The sequence below is a fragment of the Dendrobium catenatum genome, unplaced genomic scaffold, assembly GCF_001605985.2.
Source record: "Dendrobium catenatum unplaced genomic scaffold, ASM160598v2 fragScaff_scaffold_800, whole genome shotgun sequence".
In the NCBI taxonomy this organism is placed as follows: Eukaryota; Viridiplantae; Streptophyta; class Magnoliopsida; order Asparagales; family Orchidaceae; genus Dendrobium; species Dendrobium catenatum.
In genome coordinates, this window is record NW_021319262.1 from 227,739 (window position 1) to 251,812 (window position 24,074).

At 34.7% G+C, this 24,074-nt stretch overlaps 1 protein-coding gene across 1 annotated transcript in view; it reads right to left on the reverse strand.

Moving 5' to 3' along the window:
* LOC110113382 (protein SEH1) overlaps window positions 1–24,074 on the reverse strand; it is a 26,029-nt gene extending 1,955 nt beyond the window's left edge. The window contains exons 1-7 of the mRNA XM_020845943.2: window positions 23,808–24,074; window positions 21,659–21,770; window positions 18,095–18,195; window positions 9,235–9,312; window positions 8,234–8,389; window positions 3,996–4,108; window positions 1,416–1,542 (exon numbers count right to left, since the gene is read on the reverse strand). Coding sequence (XP_020701602.1) covers window positions 1,416–1,542; window positions 3,996–4,108; window positions 8,234–8,389; window positions 9,235–9,312; window positions 18,095–18,195; window positions 21,659–21,770; window positions 23,808–23,954 — 834 coding nt within the window. The 5' untranslated portion in view covers window positions 23,955–24,074. The remainder of the gene's footprint in view (window positions 1–1,415; window positions 1,543–3,995; window positions 4,109–8,233; window positions 8,390–9,234; window positions 9,313–18,094; window positions 18,196–21,658; window positions 21,771–23,807) is intronic.

Here is a 24,074-nt window from a genome sequence, read left to right on the forward strand (position 1 = left end):
TAAAAGCCCTATCAAATTCTAAATAAAAATAATAATTTAAAAGTAAAAAAATAATTAATTAATTAAACAAAATAATTAAAAATTAAGGAAAGCTTCACCATTATTTTGTTTTTCACTGCTTAATCAAAGAGTTGTAAAGGTTAAAGGTGCTTGTTTATATATATACAAGACTCCAAAAGGGCAATGTCTTCTCTTCCTTTGAGAAACATCATCTTTTGAAATCCTATCGAAGATATGCAGGATAATAAGCAGGTACATTTAAATCTACAATTATGACAGTATAAATCTACGCAGGTTGCGGTGGATTTTGACTACGTTATATTTACAAAAGACCCTGAGTTGTATTTACATTCCAAATAAATTAATAAGAGATTTCATTTATGCATTTACTTCATACATCATACATGGCACTAGCTAAATTTATTTGCATATTTTGTATAGCCTTGATTTAAATCTCTGAATTAAAATCTTAGACTCCTTAAGATAGACTCACCCTATCTTGCATGCATAAGACATTGATTGATTTTTGGAATGTTAGCTGAATGTACACTCCAGACATACATAAGTCCAGACTGTACACCCCTCAGTGTGTCTTCTCTAATTCCAAATTTTAAATTTATAAATTATCCTAAAACAGTAAATCAATCTTTTGTCTTCTAAACTTAAATTTTTAATCAAATCTTTAAATATTTAAAACATATATTTCTCACTAAAGATGAAGATAAGAGAATAAAATAGCATCCATAATCGAGAGTGTTTCTAAGTTAAAGCCTAGGATGTAATTAACCACAAGGGCTTAGACCTGTGAAAAACTGACGCCCACATCAAATAAACCCCATTCAATCTGATGCATCGAATGGGGGAAATATCGTGACTATCGAACTATAAATATCATTATCCATCATGATGTGTAGGTTAAAGCCACTATTTTACAAGAATAATCGTATATATAATTCAATCTACTCTTCCATTGGCCTGCTTATATAGAATGTAAAGGTTTGTGACCGTTTTGTCCTACGAGATAGTGCGATCATGCATTTTGCATCCTAACCCACTTACAGTTCCCTTTTGAAGACCCACAAAACACTTCCCATAGATTAAACATTAAATAGCCATAACTAAAGGATAAAGAATGTCTTAATGGTCATTAAAAAAGGGAAAAGAACCCACTTGTTGAATAGATGTTAGCAATAGAAATAGCATTGAAGATATTTCTTAACAAATAACTGTAGCATTTATAAAAGGTAGTAGGTTGATCATACAGCAGAGCTTTGCCAAATTCAAATCGTGGCTACGAAGGACTTATAAAAGCCCTATAAACAGTTTTTAAATTCCCAATAAGAGAAGGAAACTGCATATAATAGTTCCTTTAAGCAAATGTTAAACACTGATCTTGGATCATTTTTCTTTCATACCTCATTATCATGACCAGATAGTAGAACGACCTTTTCAGTTGAAAGTCTTCCATCAGTCCCAGAGTTCAACCATACATGCCATATAGCAATTCCCTTGCAAGATGCAACAGCTATAACTTCAAAAGGCCTATTACGAATTCAAGGTTTCATACACACAAATTAAAAAATATTAGCACCATAAGAACTAAATGAAACAGAGAAAGTAAAAAAATAAAATCGTAAGACGTCCAGAATAGGAACCTTTTAGCTAATTTTTTTTTAGCTACATGACCAGAAAAAATGTAGAGCAAAAGAAATTCACATTGTTAAATACACATGACACATGAAAATGCAATCTAGACCATTTTCTCTTCAATGTAGAATCAGTTTAATATACCAAAGCCTAACGACATTCTATATAAGCACTTCTCTAACATCACCTGTTAAGGAGTAATGCTATAGAGGCAAGGGTTACATCAAGACTGAAAGAGAGCATCCTTGGCCAATTGGCTAACCAGTCAACATCTAAGCTACCTTCTCAAAAATGTGTTGAATGCAAATCTGGCAGGGGGGAGGAAAAGAGCCTTGATTTAAATAACTTGGCATTCAGTTTTTTTCGTTCATATGTCAAGAAAATAATAAAGCACTCAAATATGCTTGACAAAAAGGTTTTCTTAAATTTTAAGATGGGCTAGTTCTAGAAAATACAAAAACATCCTAAGAGTGTTCACGTGTTTTCGCAACATCTGATAATAATTGAACCAGTTGGATTGAAACACAAAGTGACTGATGGAAAAGGAAATTTTTTTTGTTGGTGGTTATCTGGCAGGTGTGTGTGGGGGGGTGGAGGTGAAGGGGTAGGATTTGGTGAGAGTAAAGAAGTGATAAGGATAGTAAGGAGTCAGTTAAAATGAGAAAAATGTGAAAGAGGGGATGGTTTAAGTATATGAGGGAGGAATCAAGATAGATTGGAAAAATTGCATGGAATAGACAGATCAAGGGTGAGAAAGATCAGTTATACAGAGCTAAATAAGAGAAAGAAGGCTGCAGGCATGGATAGAGAGAGAAAAGGAGAGAGGAGAGAAGGCTGGTGATCCATGAAGGAGAAAGGTTGGGAATGAAAAAGATATCAGGAGCACTACCTTGCAAAGTTCTACTTTATTTGGTCCCACACCGCCAACTAGTAAAAAGTAGCCTTAGAGCTACTCATAAAAGGAGGGTGAATTATCATTGAATTTTAGACATTTCAGATGCCATGGAGATGGTAGGGTGTTGCAAGTAAATTGGGGTTCTTTTTGTTCAACTTTTCATGTAGAAAGAGAGTTCACATTTTCCTTTCTTGCAAAGTTAAAACTGAAAGGTAGCAACCAAGCATTTCTATTTTTAAAACTCAAACCCTTCTTTCTTAGTATGGATGGGAAGCTCCTCCATGTTATTATGACATTATGTTGTTCATTATGCAGGGATTTTACCTCGAGACCCATTCATGCCTTGGCATAGTGGAAGATTCATACATTTTCTACCATAGCGAGTAGAGGTTTCAAATAAGATCCTATGCCTTTTAGTGAAAACGAGCCTTGAGCTACTCATAAAGATATCAGGAGCACTGACTTACAAAGTTCTACTTTATCTAGTCCTACACCGGCATGCGCTTTAAATAAATATGATAAATTTTTCCTATCATAAAGCAAATCAATATTACCATAAGCTAAATATTTAGAGTCTATCATATTGATGTAATCAAAAGTTCTCTTTCATCAATGAGAGGGTAATTAACCATAGCAGCTTATGCTTGTGGGAAAGCTCAAATTATATCATAAAGTCCTGGCAAAATGATAGTGAAATCCCTAGAAAGAATATCATCTAATTTTTAATCTATCTTCTTAGAATTTGATTCATAATCACTCTTTTAAAAGAGTCAAGCATAAATTTTTGAAGCCAATAAAAATTAAATACCTTAGAATCAAACGATCAAATTCTAACAGCATCATTTCCTATGAACAAGTTGTTATTTAATCACAATAATTGAACGAGATTATAGTAATAAGTTGAACAATGTAAAAAAGCCATCGCATTGAACCATCATAAATCTTGAACATTTGCCTTAATTAGAAGTTCAATCTCAAAATCAAGAGTAATTAATCAATCTAGCTTACACCAATAAGAAGCATCAACCAGGAATATTAAATTATTAAAAAAAAGGGTGAAACCTCTAAGTAGTACTTTATCTATATACTTGTTCTGCCTCTTGAAAATAAAACCTTCACCAATCCTACCACCGAGGGGTTTCTTTTAGGCTTAAAGATCTATGGAGACTCCACTGGAGTAGGTGTCCACATTTATACAGGACGGAATGAAGAAAAGGATTCATGTAGCCGACAACACATAGTCGGATAAAGGCTTGATATTGTTGTTGTTGTGTGTAATCAAACATATTTTTATTTTCCATGAAAATAAAAACAAATCAGAAGAAAAAATAAATAAATTAGAAACAAAACAAAAACAAAAGATATCATGATCAACAATTGATAAAAATCACAGAGAAGTTAACCGTTTACTCCACTTTCATAGGTATACCATGCTAAATTGAATTGGTTTTACCTGCCTATATTGGGCGCCCAAGCTAAAGCATGCACTCTATCATCTGTGTCGGCAGGAAAAGCTAATTCTGCGGCTGGTACCCATCTTTGATGGGCCTCTTCAAATTCCCAAATCTACAAAAATTCAACTCCATAAGGTCACCCTTTTCAATGACAAAACAAAATCCTCAAAGCATAAAGACCCTTGCAAAATCCAAAAGAATTCTATGTTATAATCTTAGTGAACTAGCACAAAAGCAGTTTTTGTAAGGAAACCAGACCAATTCATCTTGTTTATTAATAAGGCAACTAAAAAACTCCACCCTTCACAAGAACCAGTCAGTATCCACTTAAAAAGGAAGACAGCCAATTAAAATATCAGCTTCTACCCAATCTACAGACATATTTTTATCCTCAAAGCTAGCATATGGAGGAATCCTTAGAAAGCAACAGAGATCTCAAAAACATCATCAATGGCTCAAATTTGATCGTAACAAAAGCAACTCATATTGCTAGGTAAAAGCCATCCAAATACATCAAGTGCCTCCTCTTCAAAAATTGCACAAGCATAATAGGACAAGCATAAATTCTCAACACATTAAGTTAAGATTTCCAGCACGGGCATCTAAGCAAGTAGCTAAGACACAAGTATATTGAACCACATGAACTCTTATCAGCACGCAAATTTATAATATCACAATGAAGCAAAGAAAAAGATCTGATAGAACTGAATGTGTGCATATACCATTGATAGGAAAACCAACATAAGCAAGACAGGAAATAGAAGACCAATATTGAACAAACTAGGGACAGCCGGGGAAGAAGTCTTGCACACACTACCAACCCAAGTTTTCCGGGTAAGGGAATCCCAAGAAAAAGTAAACCAATCCTAGCACCCACAGAAGATGCAATTCCAAGCCCACAAGTAATAAATCCGTAACTTCCAATAGCAAACCACCACCACAGCCAGGACTTATCAGACATTGTCAGTAAACAACACAAGCCATAGCCATCCACATTGCAGGAAACAACCCCGCCACTATATGCAAACCACACAAACTCATCCAAGAAACAAACGCAACAAGATTCCACACAATTTGATCGATATTCCCACTACCCAAAAATACTCCACCAACGCACCAATTAGCCCCTCCCTTTAGTGAAGTTCCTTACATTCAAATTGAAATATTTTATAAGAGGCAAGAACAAAAAAGTCACCATAGCATAGTGTTTCCACTTAGCAACTAAAGAGATCTTCAAATTATTAGCAAAAATATTAACTCTCTTGAAGTAATTCAAGTTGATCAGGGGCTGTTTGATTTCTAGTATTTAGCGTGTACTGTAAAGTAAACACGTGAGTTTCTTATTTTACCGCATTTGGTTCGATGTAAAGTAAATGTACAGTGAAAAAGTAAAGTATTTCGAACTCATTCTGCAGTGTATTTGCGGTATATTTGAAACCCGCTAAAATCGAGCAAGTTCCAAATACATCGCTTCTCTGTCGTGTGAAAAGGAATGGAATCCCCAACCGTTTGGCTCCCACAGCGTTACTCCTTCGCCCTCACGAAAACCACTCGTCATCCCTCCCGCAAAATTGAGCTCTTGTTTGTGTTTTCCACATCCCGCATCATTCCTGCTCACGATAACTTCTTCTTGACGGGAAATGTAGCTCGCAACCTAAGTTTATTTCAACTTCGCATAGTTTGCAGTTGACTCCTCCCTCTTGACTCGGTGGCTATCTATGGCCTTAGTTATCGTCTACTTATTTATTTAGTTTTACTGCTTTATATTAGGTATATTTCTTCCCTATTTTAGTCCAAGTATTATTTCAATCAAAATTTTATTTATTTTTCTGTGTTTTTAATCTTATCACATTCTTGGATAGAAAAACTATGCATTTTTTTTCATCTCATGATTGCCTTACTATCGCTTTCTTTCTTCCCAATCTCAAAATCCCAACCTGTTGAAACCCAAGCGCTTCTCCAAATCAAAAGTAATTTGGAAGATCCTTTGAACAATTTGAACAACTAGAAAGCCTGCGAGTCTCCTAGTACATTTTCTGGTGTCATTTGGCATTCCAATTATGTGAAAGTTTTTGAATCTCACCTGCAAACAAAAGCCTTTATGGTGATCAATTTCCAGTTTATGAAGTTAAGATTTGGGATCAAATTTAATCTCTGACATGGTTACCTAAGTAACTAGTTGTCTGATCTTCCGAGGCAAAAAATACGCAAATTTTGTGAAATTTCAACAAAAATCAAAATTAGATCTCATGTTATTGATTTATGGTATTTTAATATTATTATTATTATTAGTAGTAGTAGTAATAGTAAGATGATTAATCAAAATAAAAAATAAAAAATATATATCAATGAAATCATATAAAATTAACGTGCATTACCTCACCGTAGAGCACGAACGTTTGGCCACACTTCAACGAAAAACTCTGCAATGCCTCCGGGGATATTCGCAATCATGCACGTCTGGCCTCATCCTAATACAAGAAAGACGAAGCAGAGGCATTCGTTATGATCCCATTTCGCAATCAAACACTCGAACTCCACTAGACGTCCGTCTTCGACCTGTCTTCGTCCTACTTGTTCGCATGCAGCAACCAAACTTGCGATGAAAAAAAAAACCCACAATAGATCCACCCATGAGCATCTTCCCCTTCAAAAATGGGCATCTTCAATTTTCTCACTCTCGGATCTCCTGTGCTCCAACTTCTTCTTCCATCTCCTACTCCTCCCATATAGCAATTGTTGTGATCTCTCCATTGTTCTCTCCCACCTCTCCTATTTCATAGATATATTCTTCCTCAAATCAGCCCTCCTTTCTTCCTCCACATTTCTCCTCATGCTATATCATTCACCCATTTCACTCCTGGTTATCGGTTCAAGAGGTGGCATATTTTCCATATCACCCAAGATTTCTACCTCTCGATCATCCCTTATTGTGCTGATATTGGGGTTTCCCCACTTCCTTGGCCACCCGCCGGTCCCCTCGCCTCTGATGTTGCTGGTTGGGCGTGAAGCTCCAATATTTTCTTTATCATATCCTCTAGGTTAGAAAACCTTCCTTCCATGGATGACATCCTTTCCTCAACTTCATATTTGAATTGACCAACTTCTCCTTCTAGTTTCTCTTCCAAAGCATCCACTTTCTTCGACGTCATAGGTCCCAAATCTGGCTCTGATACCAATTTGATAGGACTTGATGATCAAAACAACACACAACAATATAAAAAATAACAACTTACTCCAAATAGATCAAGAAATAATACAAAGAGAGTTGTTTTTTACTAATTCCCAAGCAAAGCAAGACAATATACAAGTTGATTCACAGTTCGAGAGTTGAATCGTCTCTCCCACAATTCCTAACAGCAATTAGGAACCCAAAACCTCACAAAAATTGCTGCAAAAATTCAAAACATAATATAAAAACCCCAACCCACCATAATCTCCTCCCTTAAACAACTCCAATCCCCTAATAAATGGCTCTTACATCTTTCCCAAAGAGTCCCCTCCTTTCCCAAAGAGTTTCCTCCCAAAGCCTCTTCTCCTATAGGTGATAAAAGAGGTCCTGGGCCCCACCTGGGTAGCTAGATTGGTGCTACCAACTGCATCATATTTTAAATTTAAAAAGGGGATCCTTCAACTTCATCATCTCAATGTATGAAATTGTTCACATCATTCTCATCGATAACTTCACCTCATCAACTTTCATCAACTACAACTAGCAACCAACAAGTAGAAGATTGAAAATCCAGCCATGAAGATATCAATGCCGATGAGCAGCCAAAAATGAAAGATAAAATCCAGCCATGAAGATATCAATGCAACTACCACTCACCTCCATGCACCATCGACATCATCCACCTCCGCCGTTGTCGCCCACACCAACCACCCCCACTATCACTTACCACTGCAACCGCCCCATCATTGTCCTCTGTCGGCCACCATTATTGAGGCTTATACTAAGTTCATTTACTTCAAACCAAACACAAAAAATGCTTGCATTTGTATTACATTCAACAAAACAACGCTAAAGTTTTTTAAATACAATCAATCTACTCCACATTGCATATTGAATGCACCGAATTCTAAATACTCGAAACCAAATGAACCCCCCTATAAAATTGATTCCCAATTATCCAAGAAATACAATATTGTTGATATATAACTTATATTTAATTTATTCCTTCTCATCATGATACCTTCAGCATAAACAAAATAGTATGCATTTTAGAGTAAAATTAACCTTGCAGGAATTGAATTGAGAGAGATCTGAGTTAAATCCCAAAGCAAATCTTGATTGCTGGCTTTCACCTCTTCGAGGACTCCATGCAACAGATGCAGTTATACATGTTGGCTTCCCGAATATGGAAACAGAATCAACAACATTCTGGAATTCAGCCTGCCAAAGAAACAGTCATGAAAACTCCCGACCATTTGAACAAAAGTACACAACTCCTTTAATAAGGGAACAATTCAGTGGGAAATTGCTAGAAATTTTGAAAAAAGAAAATACTATAGATCGGTTCCTGCAATGGAGAATCGGTATCCTATCAATATTTAATATTTGTGTGTTCAAAAGAAAGGTATTTTGCTTGTCAGGAGATTGGCTAAAGGAAAAAAAAACAAAGAATACAAGACATTCAAGCGAATGAGTTCGTAATAAACGTGGTAGCACGAAATAACTCTGAAAATATAAAAAAGTAAATCATGCAAATTATCTACCTTCACTGTCTTTCGAATCTAAACTCGTCAGTAAAACACTAAACACTCTTAAACTCCTTATTAACAGAGCATGCAGATTACTTTAGCTGCACCATATTTCAACTGAAAGAAAATAATTTTAATAAACAAGTTACAGTGATTATGACAGACATTATTATGCAAGGATCCCATAAATTTCTTACAATTTACCCAAAAACTATATGAAACCTATAAATAATTCTCATGGTTAATCTTTTATTTCGTATCATTTTATTTTGTTGAAGAGGTAATTAGACAGTAGCACAACAGAAAATTAAAACAAATAAAAATGCTATTAGTATAAAATAACAATTTCAAGAATAGTGCATGTCATTTTATGCCATAATAATGTAGTATCTTCTGCAATAATTTTCCATTGGAAGAATATTCGAAATGAATACAAACAAGGACATGATTCACTTGAAGAAGCTCAAAGATACCCTTGTATATTACTACTGCATTGAAAACAAATAGTAATTAGAGTCGAAGAGGGATAATCATAACCTGCAATTGCCACTTGTTCAACTCCAATAAGTCCAAAAGCTCATAGACCTTCACAAGACCGTCCGAATAAGCAGCAACCTGAGAGTTGTAATTATAATATCAGCAGAAATATGTTAGCAATGTCAGAAGAACATGTTCATCACGAGAACCGAAACCAAGAGAGAGGGCAAAATAACAAAATAAAATCCTTTTGAAGGTAAAAATGCTTACAGCATCAAAAGAAATGTATTTACCCTCATAAAGAGCAAGGCCTTATTGCTTTACATTCAATACAAAGGATCTCTGAATAAAAACAATTAAACAAGAAGCTTACAGGGTAAAGATATGCCTTCTAATGAAGGGCATAATACAAAAAGGCACAACATAATACATGTATTATGAGGACGTGTAAAACCCATAAAATTCATGGAGCCTGTGTTTACACTGTCAATTTCGATCATCAAAAATAAATAAAACATCATAAAGCTCACACAAATCTAAGCATCAGCCCTTTGTGTTCTCTGTACACCCACCTCCATCTAAAGTCATGTAAGCATATATTTGGATACCACAAATAAATTTCAATCTCCTGATGTAAAACAAATTATAATGGTGGCAAAACAACCAAGCATGCATGATTCGTAAGGATCAAGTCATGAAAACACCAGGGATGTTCACCAGCGTCTACAGGAGGCACAATTCAGGAGGATGGCTTCATAAAAGCTATATTGCCAAGGGTCGCCAATATCAACTCAGTTGGCTGGCACATATGCCTCTATACACCCAAGCTTGGCTAGACCATGCCCAACTACAACTTGAATCTAGCCACGCTAACATGACCAACCGCATGTTTCAGGTGTCACACTTTGATTCAAGTAATGATAGGGCATCCCTTACTTCAAAGGATGTTAGAAACTATTGATCATTATTTATTGAATAAAAAATAAAAGAATGAAAGGGAATTCTTCAAAATATTTATTGTCTACAAATATAAAGATAAGTTATTTAGCAAGATAGGACCTAGAAAAACATTTAATATATCTTCATATATTACATAACTAGCAAAATATTATCTTGCATGACATAGAGTATGTTGATTATGTTATGATCTTTTTGGTTATCAAGATTGTCTTAAGTTGAAATCTTTAATGGCTCTCAACTCCTTGCCTCTCTACCTATCCCCCAATCAAGAATCCGAAGTCTCCGCAACCCAGATGAGCTCTGAGAACAACAATTCCTCCACCAAAAAATAATAATTAACTAACATATGAATCCTAAAGGTCCAGTCTTCATAATGAACATTATTCCCCGCTGAACTAAGCAATTACAACTCTTGCTTTCCCAAACAGATTACATGACACTTGGACTCTATTTGACACAGTTGTCTCTATCTGAAAAGGCAGGTGATAAGTTGCTACTATATATATTGCTTATAAAAGTGGTTGATAAAGCTATTAATATTATTTGATAAACTTGCGGTTAAGCAATTGTTTCTTCTAACTCAAAATGTGAGTTTACATATTTAATAATAACATTTTATATGTGTCGTACTGTGAAAGGTCAACAACAACAACAACAACATTAAGCCTTTGTCCCACTACGTGGGGTCAGCTACATGAATCTTTTTTCACCATTGTGTCATGTTAAAAGTCAAATTCTCATTTAAATCTAATAAAGAAAGATCATTTCTAATATTTTCTAACCATGTCTTTTTCAATCTACCTCTACCTTTCTTAACATAAGCCAAATCTAATACCTCAACTTTTCTAACCGGGTCATCGAAAGGCCTCCGTTTAATGTGACCAAACCATCCAAGGCGAATCTCTCTAATCTTATCTTCCACTGGAGCTACTCCAACCTTTTCACGTATATGCTCATTTCGTATCCTATCTCTAAGGGTAAAGCCACTCATCCACCTAAGCATCCTCATCTCTGCAACACTTAACTTAGTATTATGCTTCTCTTATAATGGCCAACATTCGGCACCATAAAGCATTGCAGGTCTGACCACCATCTTATAGAATTTTCCCTTAAGTTGGAGGACTTTTCTATCGCACAACAAGCTAGATGCATTCCTCCACTTCAACCAACTTGAATTCTGTTGATAATATCCCCATCTATTTCGCCATATATTCAATTTTAGATCTACTCAAGCAAAACCCTTTAGACTCTAAGGTTAACCTCCATAATTCAAGTTTACCTTCAACTCCCTCTCTAGTCTTATCAATAAGAAGAATATCATCAGCAAAAAGCATACACCAAGGTACATCCTCTTGCAAATGTTTAGTGAGAACATCCATGACTAAAGCAAAAAGATATGGGCTTAAGGCTGATCCTTGATGTAATCCAACCGAAATAGGAAAACACTTAGTCAAACCACCTTATGTTTGAATACAAGTAATAGCTCATGCATACATATCTTTAATAATTTGAATATAAGCATAATTAATCCATTTCTTTTTTTAGGACTCTCCATAACACTTCTCTTGGAACTTTATCATATGCTTTCTCTAAATTTAAATATCGTATGTAGATCCTCCTTATTCTCTCTATATTTCTCAATAAATGTATAGCTTCCATATTAGATCTACCCGGCATGAATCCAAATTGATTTTGAGAAACATTAGTATCACACCGCAACATATGCTACATAACTCTCTCCCATAGTTTTAAAGTATGACACATTAACTTAATTCCTCTATAATTCGAACAATCTTGTGCATCACCTTTATTCTTAAAAATATGAATCAACACACTCATTCTCCACGCATCTGACATCTTTTTAGTCTTCAAAATAATACTAAAACATTTTGTAAGCCAAGAAATTCCTTCATCTCCTAAGCATTTCCACGCCTCTATTGGAATATCATCAGGTCTAACAGCTTTTCCACACTTCATTTTCTTTAAAGTCTCTCTAACTTCGATTTTGTTAATACGCTGATAAAATAAAATTCTTTAATTTTATTTAGGGTGCTAAGGTCACTAAAGTCAATCGCATTCTCATAATCTTCATTGGAAAGTTTAGAAAAAAATCTCATCCACCTTTGTTGAATATCCTCTTCTAATAAAAATACTTTTTGATCTTCATCCTTAATACACTTCACTTGAACTAAATCCTTACTACTTATATCTCCTTGTTTGGCTAACTTATACATGTATATTTTTCCCTCCTTAGTAACTAATTTATTATATAAATCATTAAAAGCTAAGCCCTTTACATCGCAAATAGCTTTCTTATATTCCTTACAATCCTCTTTATAGTTTTCTCAATTATCAGAATTTTAATATCTAAACCAATTTTTATAACAAATCTTCTTATTTTTTATCTTTTTTTACACATTTGGATTCCACCACCAACTATTTTTATTATTATGATTTTTTCCCTTCGAAACTCCAAGCACATCTTTTGCAATATTCTTAATATCACTAGTCACTTTTTCTCATATAACATTAGCATCCGCATGCACAGACAAAATCTTATGATCTAAAATCTTACACTCAAAATACTTTTGTTAATATTCTTTAAATGCCTCCATCTAATCCTAAAATATTATTTTACTTTATTTTTTATTTTATGTCATTTTATCTTAAAGTCCAAAACTAATAATTGATATTGGGTATATAAATTTTCATTCAGAATAACTTTATAATCTTTGCAATCTAAATGATTTAATTTTTAAAAGACCAAAAATCCCCTAACTAATAACATAAAAATATTATGAATAATTAGGAAAATTAAGTTATAAAACTGAATAAACATAATATCTATGCATCAATCGTCCATGGGGTTTTCAAAAATTAATGAGCAAAAAACTTCAAAAAAATAAAATCTAAAATGCCAAAACAAAGCTTTATGTTTACTTAAAACAATAAAAACTTCAATTGAAATATCACACGGATCCAATTAAAGCACAATCATTAACTTATCTTATATATAAATTTAAGCTTATATATGCATGTGCACAAGTATGTTGCGCCTCCAATCAATATTATAAGGAGATGAACTTCTTTATTTGACATGCATATATAATTCTTTTCATTAACTTATATATAAATTTAAGCTTATATATATGCATAAATTTAAATAAAATGCTTTCACGTTTAAGGTTTATTACAATATATAAAGGTCATTTGATTATTTCTTCGAGTAAATTAGTGTTACGAACATTATCAAGTATACCTACGTTAGGCCATAACATTTATTCTTTAAATCATAGAAAGAATTGCAACTTCTATAAGATAGAAATAAAATCACCCACCTCAATCTTAGATAATTTAGTTTTGTCATTTTCACTACTTCATTTCACTTTCTTTGGTGAAATATGTTAGACCGGTCCGCCCGATCCACTAGACCGGTCCGCCCGATCCACTGGACCGGTCCAGCCAGTCCATAAGGGTGTTACAGAGGTTCATACATGAAAGACTTTGGAGAGCTTGCCTAGTGTGTTGTGTAGAGTTTTGTATAAGATTTGATAGGGGTGTCAAATATTGACACAACCCGACAACCGACCTGAACCCAACCAAAAAAATCCGGATTAGGATCGACCCGTTTAACAAATAGGTCGGGTTTGGATCTCCATTTTCGACCCTTTTAAAAAACAGGTCGGGTTCCGATCAACCCGATAACCCGAGATTGACCCGGATGGAATCAAATATTTAAATATGTCTGCCTGTTTTCATCTTATCGAGTTGTTTGTCTTCCCGCTCTCTGTGTGGGAGGAAATCGAGGAATTCCCGGATTGGACATCGCCTACTCGCTAGCCGTCTGCATCATCACGTCAGGCCACTAGGCCATCTAGCATGTCGCCAATTCACTGGCCATCCCCGCACGTGGCACTACCGCACGTGGCACGTCCGCGATCCAAACTCCGAACAACTGGTCAGGACAAGTCGACATTCACGGGTCCGCAAGTCCGCGGACCGCACCGGCATCGCCTATTCGCATTAGCACGTGCCGCCTCAGTCCAGCTTGGCCTCTCCTACAGCCTGCCGTCTTGCCGACTCCCGCTTCAGCCCAGCCTGACCTCACATGTTTGCATTCGGGTTCGCAGGTCAAGTCGTGTCAACCCAGTAACTCGCATGAGTCAGGTTCGGGTTGCAAATCTTGACCTGTTTGCAAAAAATGGGTCGGGTTATGGTCAACCCATTTACGATTGGGTCAAGTCGGGTTCGACCTGAACCCGACACCCGTTGACCCAAATTGACACCGCTAGAATTTGGAGAGCAGAGTGTTCGCGAGTTGAAGAGTTTGAGAGTTGTTTGTGTTAAGTGTGTTGAGAGTTTATTGTGAGTTTGAGAGATGTTGTAATGTTGTTTGAGAGGTTTGGGTGTAAGTTTGTTGAGTTGAATAATGTTGAGTTCGAGTGTTGTTTGGAGAGTTTGTGAGAGTTTTGAGAGCAGTGTGTTTGAGAGTTTCAGTGTTGAGTTGTATATGTTGACTAATATAAACAACTCTTTTTATTTATTTAAACAGAAAACTCTCACCTATCAAAATGGCTCTCTCCACATTTTTAAATTATAGCAATAATTTAATTAATTAATTAATGTATTTTAATTAATCCATATTTAATTGATTGACTAATTAATCACTCAATTAATTAAAAATTATTTTTGAAATAGATTTATTAATTATTAAATTCAAATTGAAATTAATTGGTTAATTGTTTTTAATTAATCCATATTATAATTTAAAATAACATTCAGTTGATATTGTGCTCACAGTTAGTGGGCAATAAAAATTATTAACATGAAATTCTAACTGAATGTTATTTTCATCAACAATTGCTCCTTATTGTTCAAAATTTTATTTGCTTTCACATATATGATGCTAAAGATTCGAATGGGGGAAATTCAAGAATTATAAATAGACTATAAGCTGAAGCAAATTTTCCTTGAAGAACCCCCTCTTGGTTCAACAAAGATCTCCTTGAGCAGCTCCAACAAGGCTCTTGCAAGTTAAATGCCTTGTGAACTATGATGTGTTTGAATAGTTGCTATTTGAATGATTTATATTTGTGCAACTTATGTAGTTTTGATGATTCCAAACATTATTGTTCAAATGTATAGTTATCTCATAATAAAAAAAAAATTATTATGGAATGTCTTTTGAATCTTGAGAATGTTTGTGAGTAATCTTCTGCAACAAGACATGTTATTATCTCTTTTAAGTTGCAAAAGTTTTTGATAAGCTGCATCACAATCTCATTTAAATCATAAGCATAATCCCATCAAGACTCATCTTATAAGCATTCGTCTCTTTCAAGATGTTGCGACCTTTATTGTAACATAAAGGACTAAAAAATTTTTCTTGCAATTATATTTGTTTCACGACTATTTATGATAAGATGCATTACACAAAAAAAAAATCTCTTCTCATCTCTTTTTCTCTCTTCTTTTTTTTTATCAATCAACAAAATATCACTGTGTTAGCACTACTAGATTTCAATCAGCCGTTTGTAGTGGAGATTGATGCATCAGACTGTGGATTGGGAGCAGTTCTCCTACAGAGTCAGAGACCTATAGCTTAATTTAGCCGGGCGTTTAACCGTTAGGGTCAGGCTGAAATTAGTATATAAAAGGGAGCAGATAGCGATAGTGTTAGAAATACAAAAGTGGCAACATTATCTGTTGGGACAATACTTCATAGTCAGGACAAACCAAAGAAGTTTGAAGTTCCATATCAAATCAGAGGATTGTGAAAGACGAGCATCATCACTGTGGCTTTCCAAATTTTTGGGTTATGACTTCAAAATCCAATACAAGCCTAGGCTGAAAAATAAAACTGCGGATGCCCTCTCTAGGCGTGGTGAAGACCCCAGATTAAAGGCTCCTTTCTCCCGCAAAACAATTCTTATCAAAAAAATAATTACAAAAGCATGCTCATTGCCGCGAGTTATGCAGTCTATATGATACATTTAAGTCCTTTGCCAGGAAACAAACTAAGTTCAACACAAAGAAGCTTGATCTTTATATGATTGCACCCAAAGTCCTTATAGGATCATCTTGGATAAGGAAACATACTAGTGCAAACAAGATGGTCAATTATTACATCCGAGGCTCATTTACAAAGGCCAAAAATCAAATAAACTCACTCAGTCTCTCCTCATGACTATAACAAGCAACTTGATGTTATCACCTTGACTTAAAGGTATATCATCATGGCCAAGACACCCAAATTATTTAAACTAAGGTTTACCTCGTAAATCCTTGGGCTATCCTTTATAAGGCTTAAAAACATCCCCCAACTATTCACTCATGCATGAACGTCTTGCATACAAACATCTTTTGCGTAAACAACCACCTAAATACTAAGTAGGGTCAAGCAATACAAAAAGAAAAAGTAGGGTCAAGCAATATCCTTAATCAATAGTGCTCTTCCAATAGATATGGGTAATTAGTTATAAAAAATTGTGCCTGATAGAGTCTCAAACCCATATCTAAATTAGGTCATATCAACAAGAAAGAATCCAGTTATATGTTGTGCACTTTGCCTCCTAAAAGATACCAACTTTATAGCATGAGATATTTGGGCCTGATTTCTAAGATAAGGCAGAGGTCTAAAAGTTGTAGGCTTCACCAAGCTAACAAAAATCTCTATCTTTGATGTAAGCAAAGCTGCCCCCCTTCTTTGTATTTTGGGAAGCGGATGGCTGCTGCTCCCTGGCTGTCCCGGTTCCCTTGTTTTGGCTGTTCGACTCCCTTTGTTGTGGCTGTTTGGTTCCCGCTCTCTACTTTTCCCGGTTCCCCTTGTTGGTTGTTCCGTTCCTGCTCTTGGCTATTTGGTTCTGCTATGCCTTTTTGCTTGGGATTCCTCAACTGTTCGGTTTCTGATGTGCCTTTTCTAAATGTTTTCCTGTTTTTGGTTGGTTGTTTGGGCGGCTATTCTGGTGTCCTTTGGGCTGCTTCTATCCTATTTAAAGGAAGTTTTGTGGTTGTTTTAGAGAGATATTATGGATGATTTTTGGAGTTAAAAACCTGAGGGTTTCTTCTTGGATAGCTTGCGAGCTATATCCACTTTCTCTTCTCCTCTCTTTAACTTCGTTTCGGGTTTCTTATCTACTTCTTCTCTCCGCAAGTTTCCACCTCATTTGTATCTTTCTTCTCAAACTTTTAAAAATATTTAGTTATTAGTTGGTTGTGTTGCGTTAGCGTTGTATTGTATTTTTTTTAAGAAAGTATTGTTCGTTTGAGTTGTCTTTTTTTTTTAAGAAGGAAAGTCTTGTTTGTGTGTCACCTTAGCATTATTTTTTTATTATGTCTATTATTGTGTTAATTTTTGTCATTTTGAAAGGAAGATGGTATCTGTTTGCAATCTTAGTTTTTCCAAATTTTTTATTGCATCAATCTTATATTGTGCATTACGTAATTACATTATGAGTAAGGTAAAGCAATATCCTTAATCAATAGTGCTCTTCCAATAGAGATGGATAAGTAGTTGTGGCGGATTGCGCTTGTTGGAGTCTCAAACCTATATCTAAACAAGATCATAGCGACAAGAAAGAATCTTGTAATAATATTGTATGTTTTGCCTCCTGAAAAATACCATTTTTACAATATGAGATAGTTGGGCCTGCTATCTCGGATGAGAAATAGATCCAAAAATTGTAGGCTTCGTCAAGCTAACAAAAATGTCTATCTTAAATGCCAATGAGAGCACAAGGTCAAAGGTAGTTTCAAGCAAATGATAACAAAAGAAATATAATGATGGGAAATATATCAACTCTTCTATTAATGAATTACACAACACAAGCTAGACAAACAGAAACTAAAGCATTAAAAAAAAATCATGAAAAAATTAAAATCCAAATAAAAAAGATGAAAACATATGTAATAGGAGAATGAGCTATAAATGTCAATAGAAGAAATTATTTTAAGATCTGACCATTTTTAAGTATCTAGTTGGAAGTCCAAATTGTACATCAAGAACTCTAGAAGTACTGCTTTCAAAGACTTTGCATTGCTTCCATGAAACAGAATGGGCATCTAAAGAAGAGTCAACAGTAAAAACAATGAAAGGGCATCTAAAGAAGAGTCAACAGTTAATACTAGAAAAATAAAGAAATAACAACTATAGTTAAACAAAATCATAGATATCACTAAAAAACAAACTATGTACAAAGACTTTATAGATTTTTAACAATCCATGTCGCATGATGAATAAAACCAGTTGTTATCATATTGATAGGAAGAACTATTCATTGAAAAGTCCCACCACTACAGAGCATTGGCTTTCACATTAAAATATCAAGTCATAGTCTAGGTGAAAATTTTGTAAGAAGAGGGATGATGGGAAAAAAGATAATTACTTGGAGCCTTTAAAAGTTGGGTTGCCTAATATGCCTTTTTCCACCATACATGTAATACATTTATTTCACAAATAAGATCATTTTATTTCACAACTATACGCATCCTTCTTTGGAGACTGTTTGGTTTGAAGGAATTGTAGGGAATGAAAATGCATTTTATTTCACAATTTCATATTGGGAGTTTGGTTCAAATATAATTAACAGAAATTTTAATTTATCTAACAATTTTCTGCCCGACCCAAGTGAAAAATGAGAAGAAAGATTAATAGAATCATCAATGAGACTTATATGCTCCTTCATAAGAAATAAAAAACTCGATTACTCATCTACTAAATAAAAAAAGAACACATATTTTGTTTTCACTCAATTTTTCCTCAATTAATTTTAATTCAATTTACTAATAATTTAATCATTTGCATTTCATTTTTATTAATATTTTTGTTACCTCTCCTTCAATTTCTTCAAACCAATCAAAGTCTAAAAATCCAAACACATAAATCCATCTTGCATCTCAATTAGAACCCCTTGTCACGAAAACCATTATTGTTATAATAGATTCTACCTTATTTTCAAATGGATGACCTTCTCATCACAATTTACCCATTGTTTGAAAATCAAATCAATAGTCCATCCACGAAAAAAATAGTACAATTTATGAAAATAAGGTGTAAATTTAAAAAAGATTTTCTTCCCTAATTTAGTAATTTGTGATGCTCATAACTAAGTAGATCATATTATAGTTATGAGTGTCGATCTGATATTACCAGCAACAATGGCATCACCAGACATTTCTAATGTGCTAAAACTGTATATACCCTCCCACAGAAAAAGTTAGTTGGCCATACAATGCACAACATAGATGCGCTTGGAGAGATCACTGTAGAGTGGAATAAATTATCTAAACCAGCATGACAAGTTACAATAATGCCTTGAATCTAATATCACTAGAAAAATCTGCACACGCGGTTAACATGCCCAGAGAGAAGTCATTTGGTTGATAGAGCTCTAATGAGTATCTATTAGTGTTACCTTAATTTTTTATCCTCAAACTTCATCAACGGAATGCTGATATTTAAAATGTATCCTACTACAAACACAAGTTACAATTATAACACGGCCAATGACATGCCATGTTTCTCATAAGACAGGTTATATTTATAAGGTCCAATATCATATTACAAACAACATGGGCATGTTTTATGCCCCTAACAAGTGAAAATACTGGAATCCTCATAAGTTTCTCATACCCTAAAAATGCACGTCACAGTCGAAAAGCAAGTAGGCAAACAATGCACCATACCAAAGGTGCAAGCAGCTTATGATGACCAATTAAGGCTTCATTTGGGACGGGTTTTTTATTGCTTCTTAAAACATAGTTCTAGCACTAAAATTTCATTTTAAGAAGCAATAAAAAAAATTTTGTACTAAAATTTCGTTTTAAGAAGCAATAAAAAAGTCGTCTCAAACGAAGCCTAAATCTTGCATGTTGCGATCTTAATACTTGCATAAAATGTTGGAAACTAAGGAAATTCAAAGTTTTCAGTGCACTCATTGATGCGGACATTAAATCCTGAACTGTCTTTCAGAAATATGGCCAACGATCGAGGGCCATGATCACGCCGATCTACTTTCGAGTGTGCAAATGTATTTGTTTTATTTATTTGCTTTATGTGTTAGTAAATTTTCCCGTTTGTAGGAAGCTATATATATGCCCCATATGTTTCTTTTGAGATTAATGAATGAATGATAAAAATTTCCCCGTATTTTGAATTCTTGTGAGAGCTTGAGAGAGATTGGAGAGAGACCCCCTTGAAGAGGGAATTGGATCACCCACCAACCTTGGAAGAGTCCAGGTTCGTAGTTAGTTTATCATTTTTGTGTTTCTATTTTTTGATGTAGAACGGGTAGGAGGGCTTTGCTAGGGAGAAGATCTCTCAGCAGATTTGGGGTTTTAGAAATCTTGGACAGCAGATTCTGGCCTTTTAGGCAGCTGGACAGCAGTTTTCCTGAGTATAAAATTCAGGACAACAACTATATCTTGGTCAAAATCCTGGAATTATTTCTGGACAGCAACTGGTCTTCTCTTGGACAACAGTGGCGTGGCTGGATATTGAATTCCTTTCTTCCTAATTATTCTCTGGATTGAGAATAATTAACGGAGAGAGGTTACAGCAATTGAAAATATTTCCAAATGAGAATTCTGTGTTTGAAAATAAAGTAAGCTGGAGATGGGACCAGCGGTAGGTGGAGTTGGACGGTAGAATTATTTCCAAATGCCCACGTCAGGTTTTAGGAAAGAAATCAATATTTGGCCTGTAGAAGAATCGGTTGCTAAGATCCTGCTGTCCTGTACTCCTGAAGGTCATATGCTGTGGTTCCAAGCTCCAAATACTTCATAGAAGCTGCCCAAGGTGTCCCCCAGCAGTGCAAATTGCTGTCCAGAAAAATTCTGCTCCTCTTCCTGCTGTCTATCCCCTTGGGAGATCTTCTTGTGCTATCCTGACATTTCAGATTGCTGCCCACAACGTCAACAAGGTTTTTGGTTGCCATCCACTTCCTCTCCAGCACCCAAACAGCCACCGAAACTTCATATCTTCTGATCCTTTGGGTAAACTCTTCTTCCAACTCTTTTACCTTCCTAGTCGCTTGTCAATTGTGGTTTATAATCGATTTATAAAGACTCTTTATCTGCTAAAGCTTAGTATATTAGGGAGTTGAGTAAGGGACCTTTCTTAGTAACTAATCTTATTGTTAACATAGGGATTTTTTATGAAAACCTTCCATGTATGCAACGTTTTGAGTAATTGACTATTTTATAATCTTAACCTCTACACATGTGATTTGGTCTAAGCTTGTTTTATCGCCTTATTGTTTTGTCTTATCGCTTAAAATCAATATAAGTTTATTTAATATTGTTCTCTAAAATTTAAGTGTGTAAAATCCTACATCAAGTATCATCTAAACATTGTAGTCCTACATATCTTTTGACATTACACTATGTCAAATCAGGTAGAAAATCACTAACCAGATGGAAAATCAGTAGTTTAGATGTTTGAAGTGAACATATTGAATGGAATATATAGTAATAATATGAACTAACGTCTAACTCAAACAGATGAAACAGAATTTTAAATGATAACCTTCTCCAACTTCCTCCCACAAGGACAGTGTTCCATCAATGCAAATACAAGCAATAGCATCACCAAATTCCGGAGGAATCCAGACAATATTCATAATGCCATCTGCATGCACCTAGAAAAATAAAGTACACAAAATCATCAAACAATCAAACTTAACAGTAATCAAACTATAAAGGATGGAAATTTTTATTTTAAAAAAAAATATAGTAAACATACCCACCAAACTAACAAAAAAATAACGGAACAGTTCTTTGCAAAGATTTGCATTTACAGAGCTATAAATCTAAATGAAATTTATTGCAAAAATGAAAGGAAAATATATTATTGTGACTCAATTTCATGGGTTGCTAATCAAGAATTAAGTGCCAATAATTCAACAAAGGTACTGGGTGTAGGCGTAGGCACATAGGATCCAAATTGAACATCATTTGAAATCAAACTGAAACAAACATCAAATTTAAAAATTGAACCCAAACCAAAAGAAATAGTTTCTTTTTTTGTCACATATTTGTATCATTATTACATCATTTAAGTCATATTTAAAAAACATTAATATTTATTACAACATTTGGTTCAGCCCCCAATTCAACCATTGAACATTGAACCTTGGCATCAATAGCTATTGCCATTACATCTGCATCACATTTATCTACTCTTCATGGTCTTTAATTTATTAGTCATGGTAGAACAATAAGATTTTATAGCTACTCAAAGATGAAAAACCTTTAGCACGAGTCAAAACAACAGCGTCTCTTCTGATTATTTGGTCACAAGATTTAAGCAGGATTAGGCAAGATTTGAATCAAATCATTCCAAATAATTTTTTGAGATGATTAAATCCAACTTTTATATTAAACTCAAATATAGGCACGTTTTGAGATTTAACAAAATTTAGTAAATCCTACTTGGAGTTGGATTTAAGGAGATTTAACTAATGTTCACTAACCTCTCTCTCTCTCTCTCTCTCTCTCTCTCTCTCTCTCCCTCTCCCTTACTAAATCCTATTTGATTTTAAACCAACTTGCAGCCAGACAACCCCTTCTACAAGTTTACCTTTGTAATAGCCAAACAATCAGTGGACACAACTAGTGCTGATTTCCTTCATATATCTAGGGATTGTTTGGCTAAAAGTATGATTAACTTAAGTAAGATTTATTAAATCCTGATTTACTAAATTATGAGGCAGTTAAATTATGAAAAATAATTTGTCATGATAGGGATTAAATCCAATTAAATCTTAATTAACTGTTTGGCTAGTTGCTTAAGGATTTAAGGCTGTCAACTCAAATAAAATTTTAAGAATTTAAGTCTTTTAACTCTAATAAAATTTTAATAATATCAAATTACTTATTAATATTCGAAATTGAATAACATTAATTAAAGACTAATTTATTCACATCTAATTGATATTATTGAATATTATTAATGCCAATTTAAAATAATTTTGTAAATCTTAATAAAATTAATTAAATCATATTTATAATACATCAGTATCAAAACTAATTATTAATTAATTAAATATTAAAATAATCAAATATAAAAAATTTACTTAACAACTAACTTCAAAAGGAATAATTGAATATCAAGCACCAACTTAAATTTCCTTATTATCCGATCGGCTGTTTATGTTTAGCATAACAGAGAATAAAAAAAGATAAGCATAAGTAAAACTTGAAGGAGCGAAAAAAGAGATTGTAAAGGAGAGACGGTATTCGTATCTGCCATTGCCTATCTATTTCTATAATTTCTCCTCTTTGGTCTCTCCCCTGTGCTCTTCCTATAACCTTTAGGCTCGTCTAAAGTTTGCTTTTCCTCATCGCCATTTCTGTGTTGCTGCTTCGGGTGCTTCGCGTGGAGTGGCGTTTGGAAAGAGTCCTAAAGGAAGCTTCTTCGCTTCCTTCGAGACGGGAGCTCGCCGCAAAGTAACGATATTTTTCCCTTCGACGCGTTTATTGGGCTAAATCCGCCCAAATATCGGATTTAAGGAAAACGGAGAAGGAACGGGATTTAAGATTCTGTAGGATTTAAAGTTGTCATTTTTGCTGTTTGGCAGGCATGATTTAGACTAAATCCTGCATCCAAACAGCCCCCTAGGGCTTAGGCTGAACAAGCGTGTTTAAAATAAAAAGAAGAGAGAGAAGCAACTGACCTTAAACTTCGATGAGCGGGAAAAGGAGGAGTCCGAATCGTGGACGGCGACGGAGCCATCGTCGTATCCCACAGCAAAGCGCTGCCCACAGTAGTTCCAGCTGCAGCATTGCGCGCCCTTGCCTAGCGTGGCCAGCTCCCTCTCCATTGTCACTCTCTCCGTTGCCAAATCGGGGCAGTGCGTAAACCTAATGACAGAATAAGATGTAATGGGGTTTGAAGGGTGTCTAACCGCTCTATGTCGGTATCGGCCTCGCGGGACGAATTG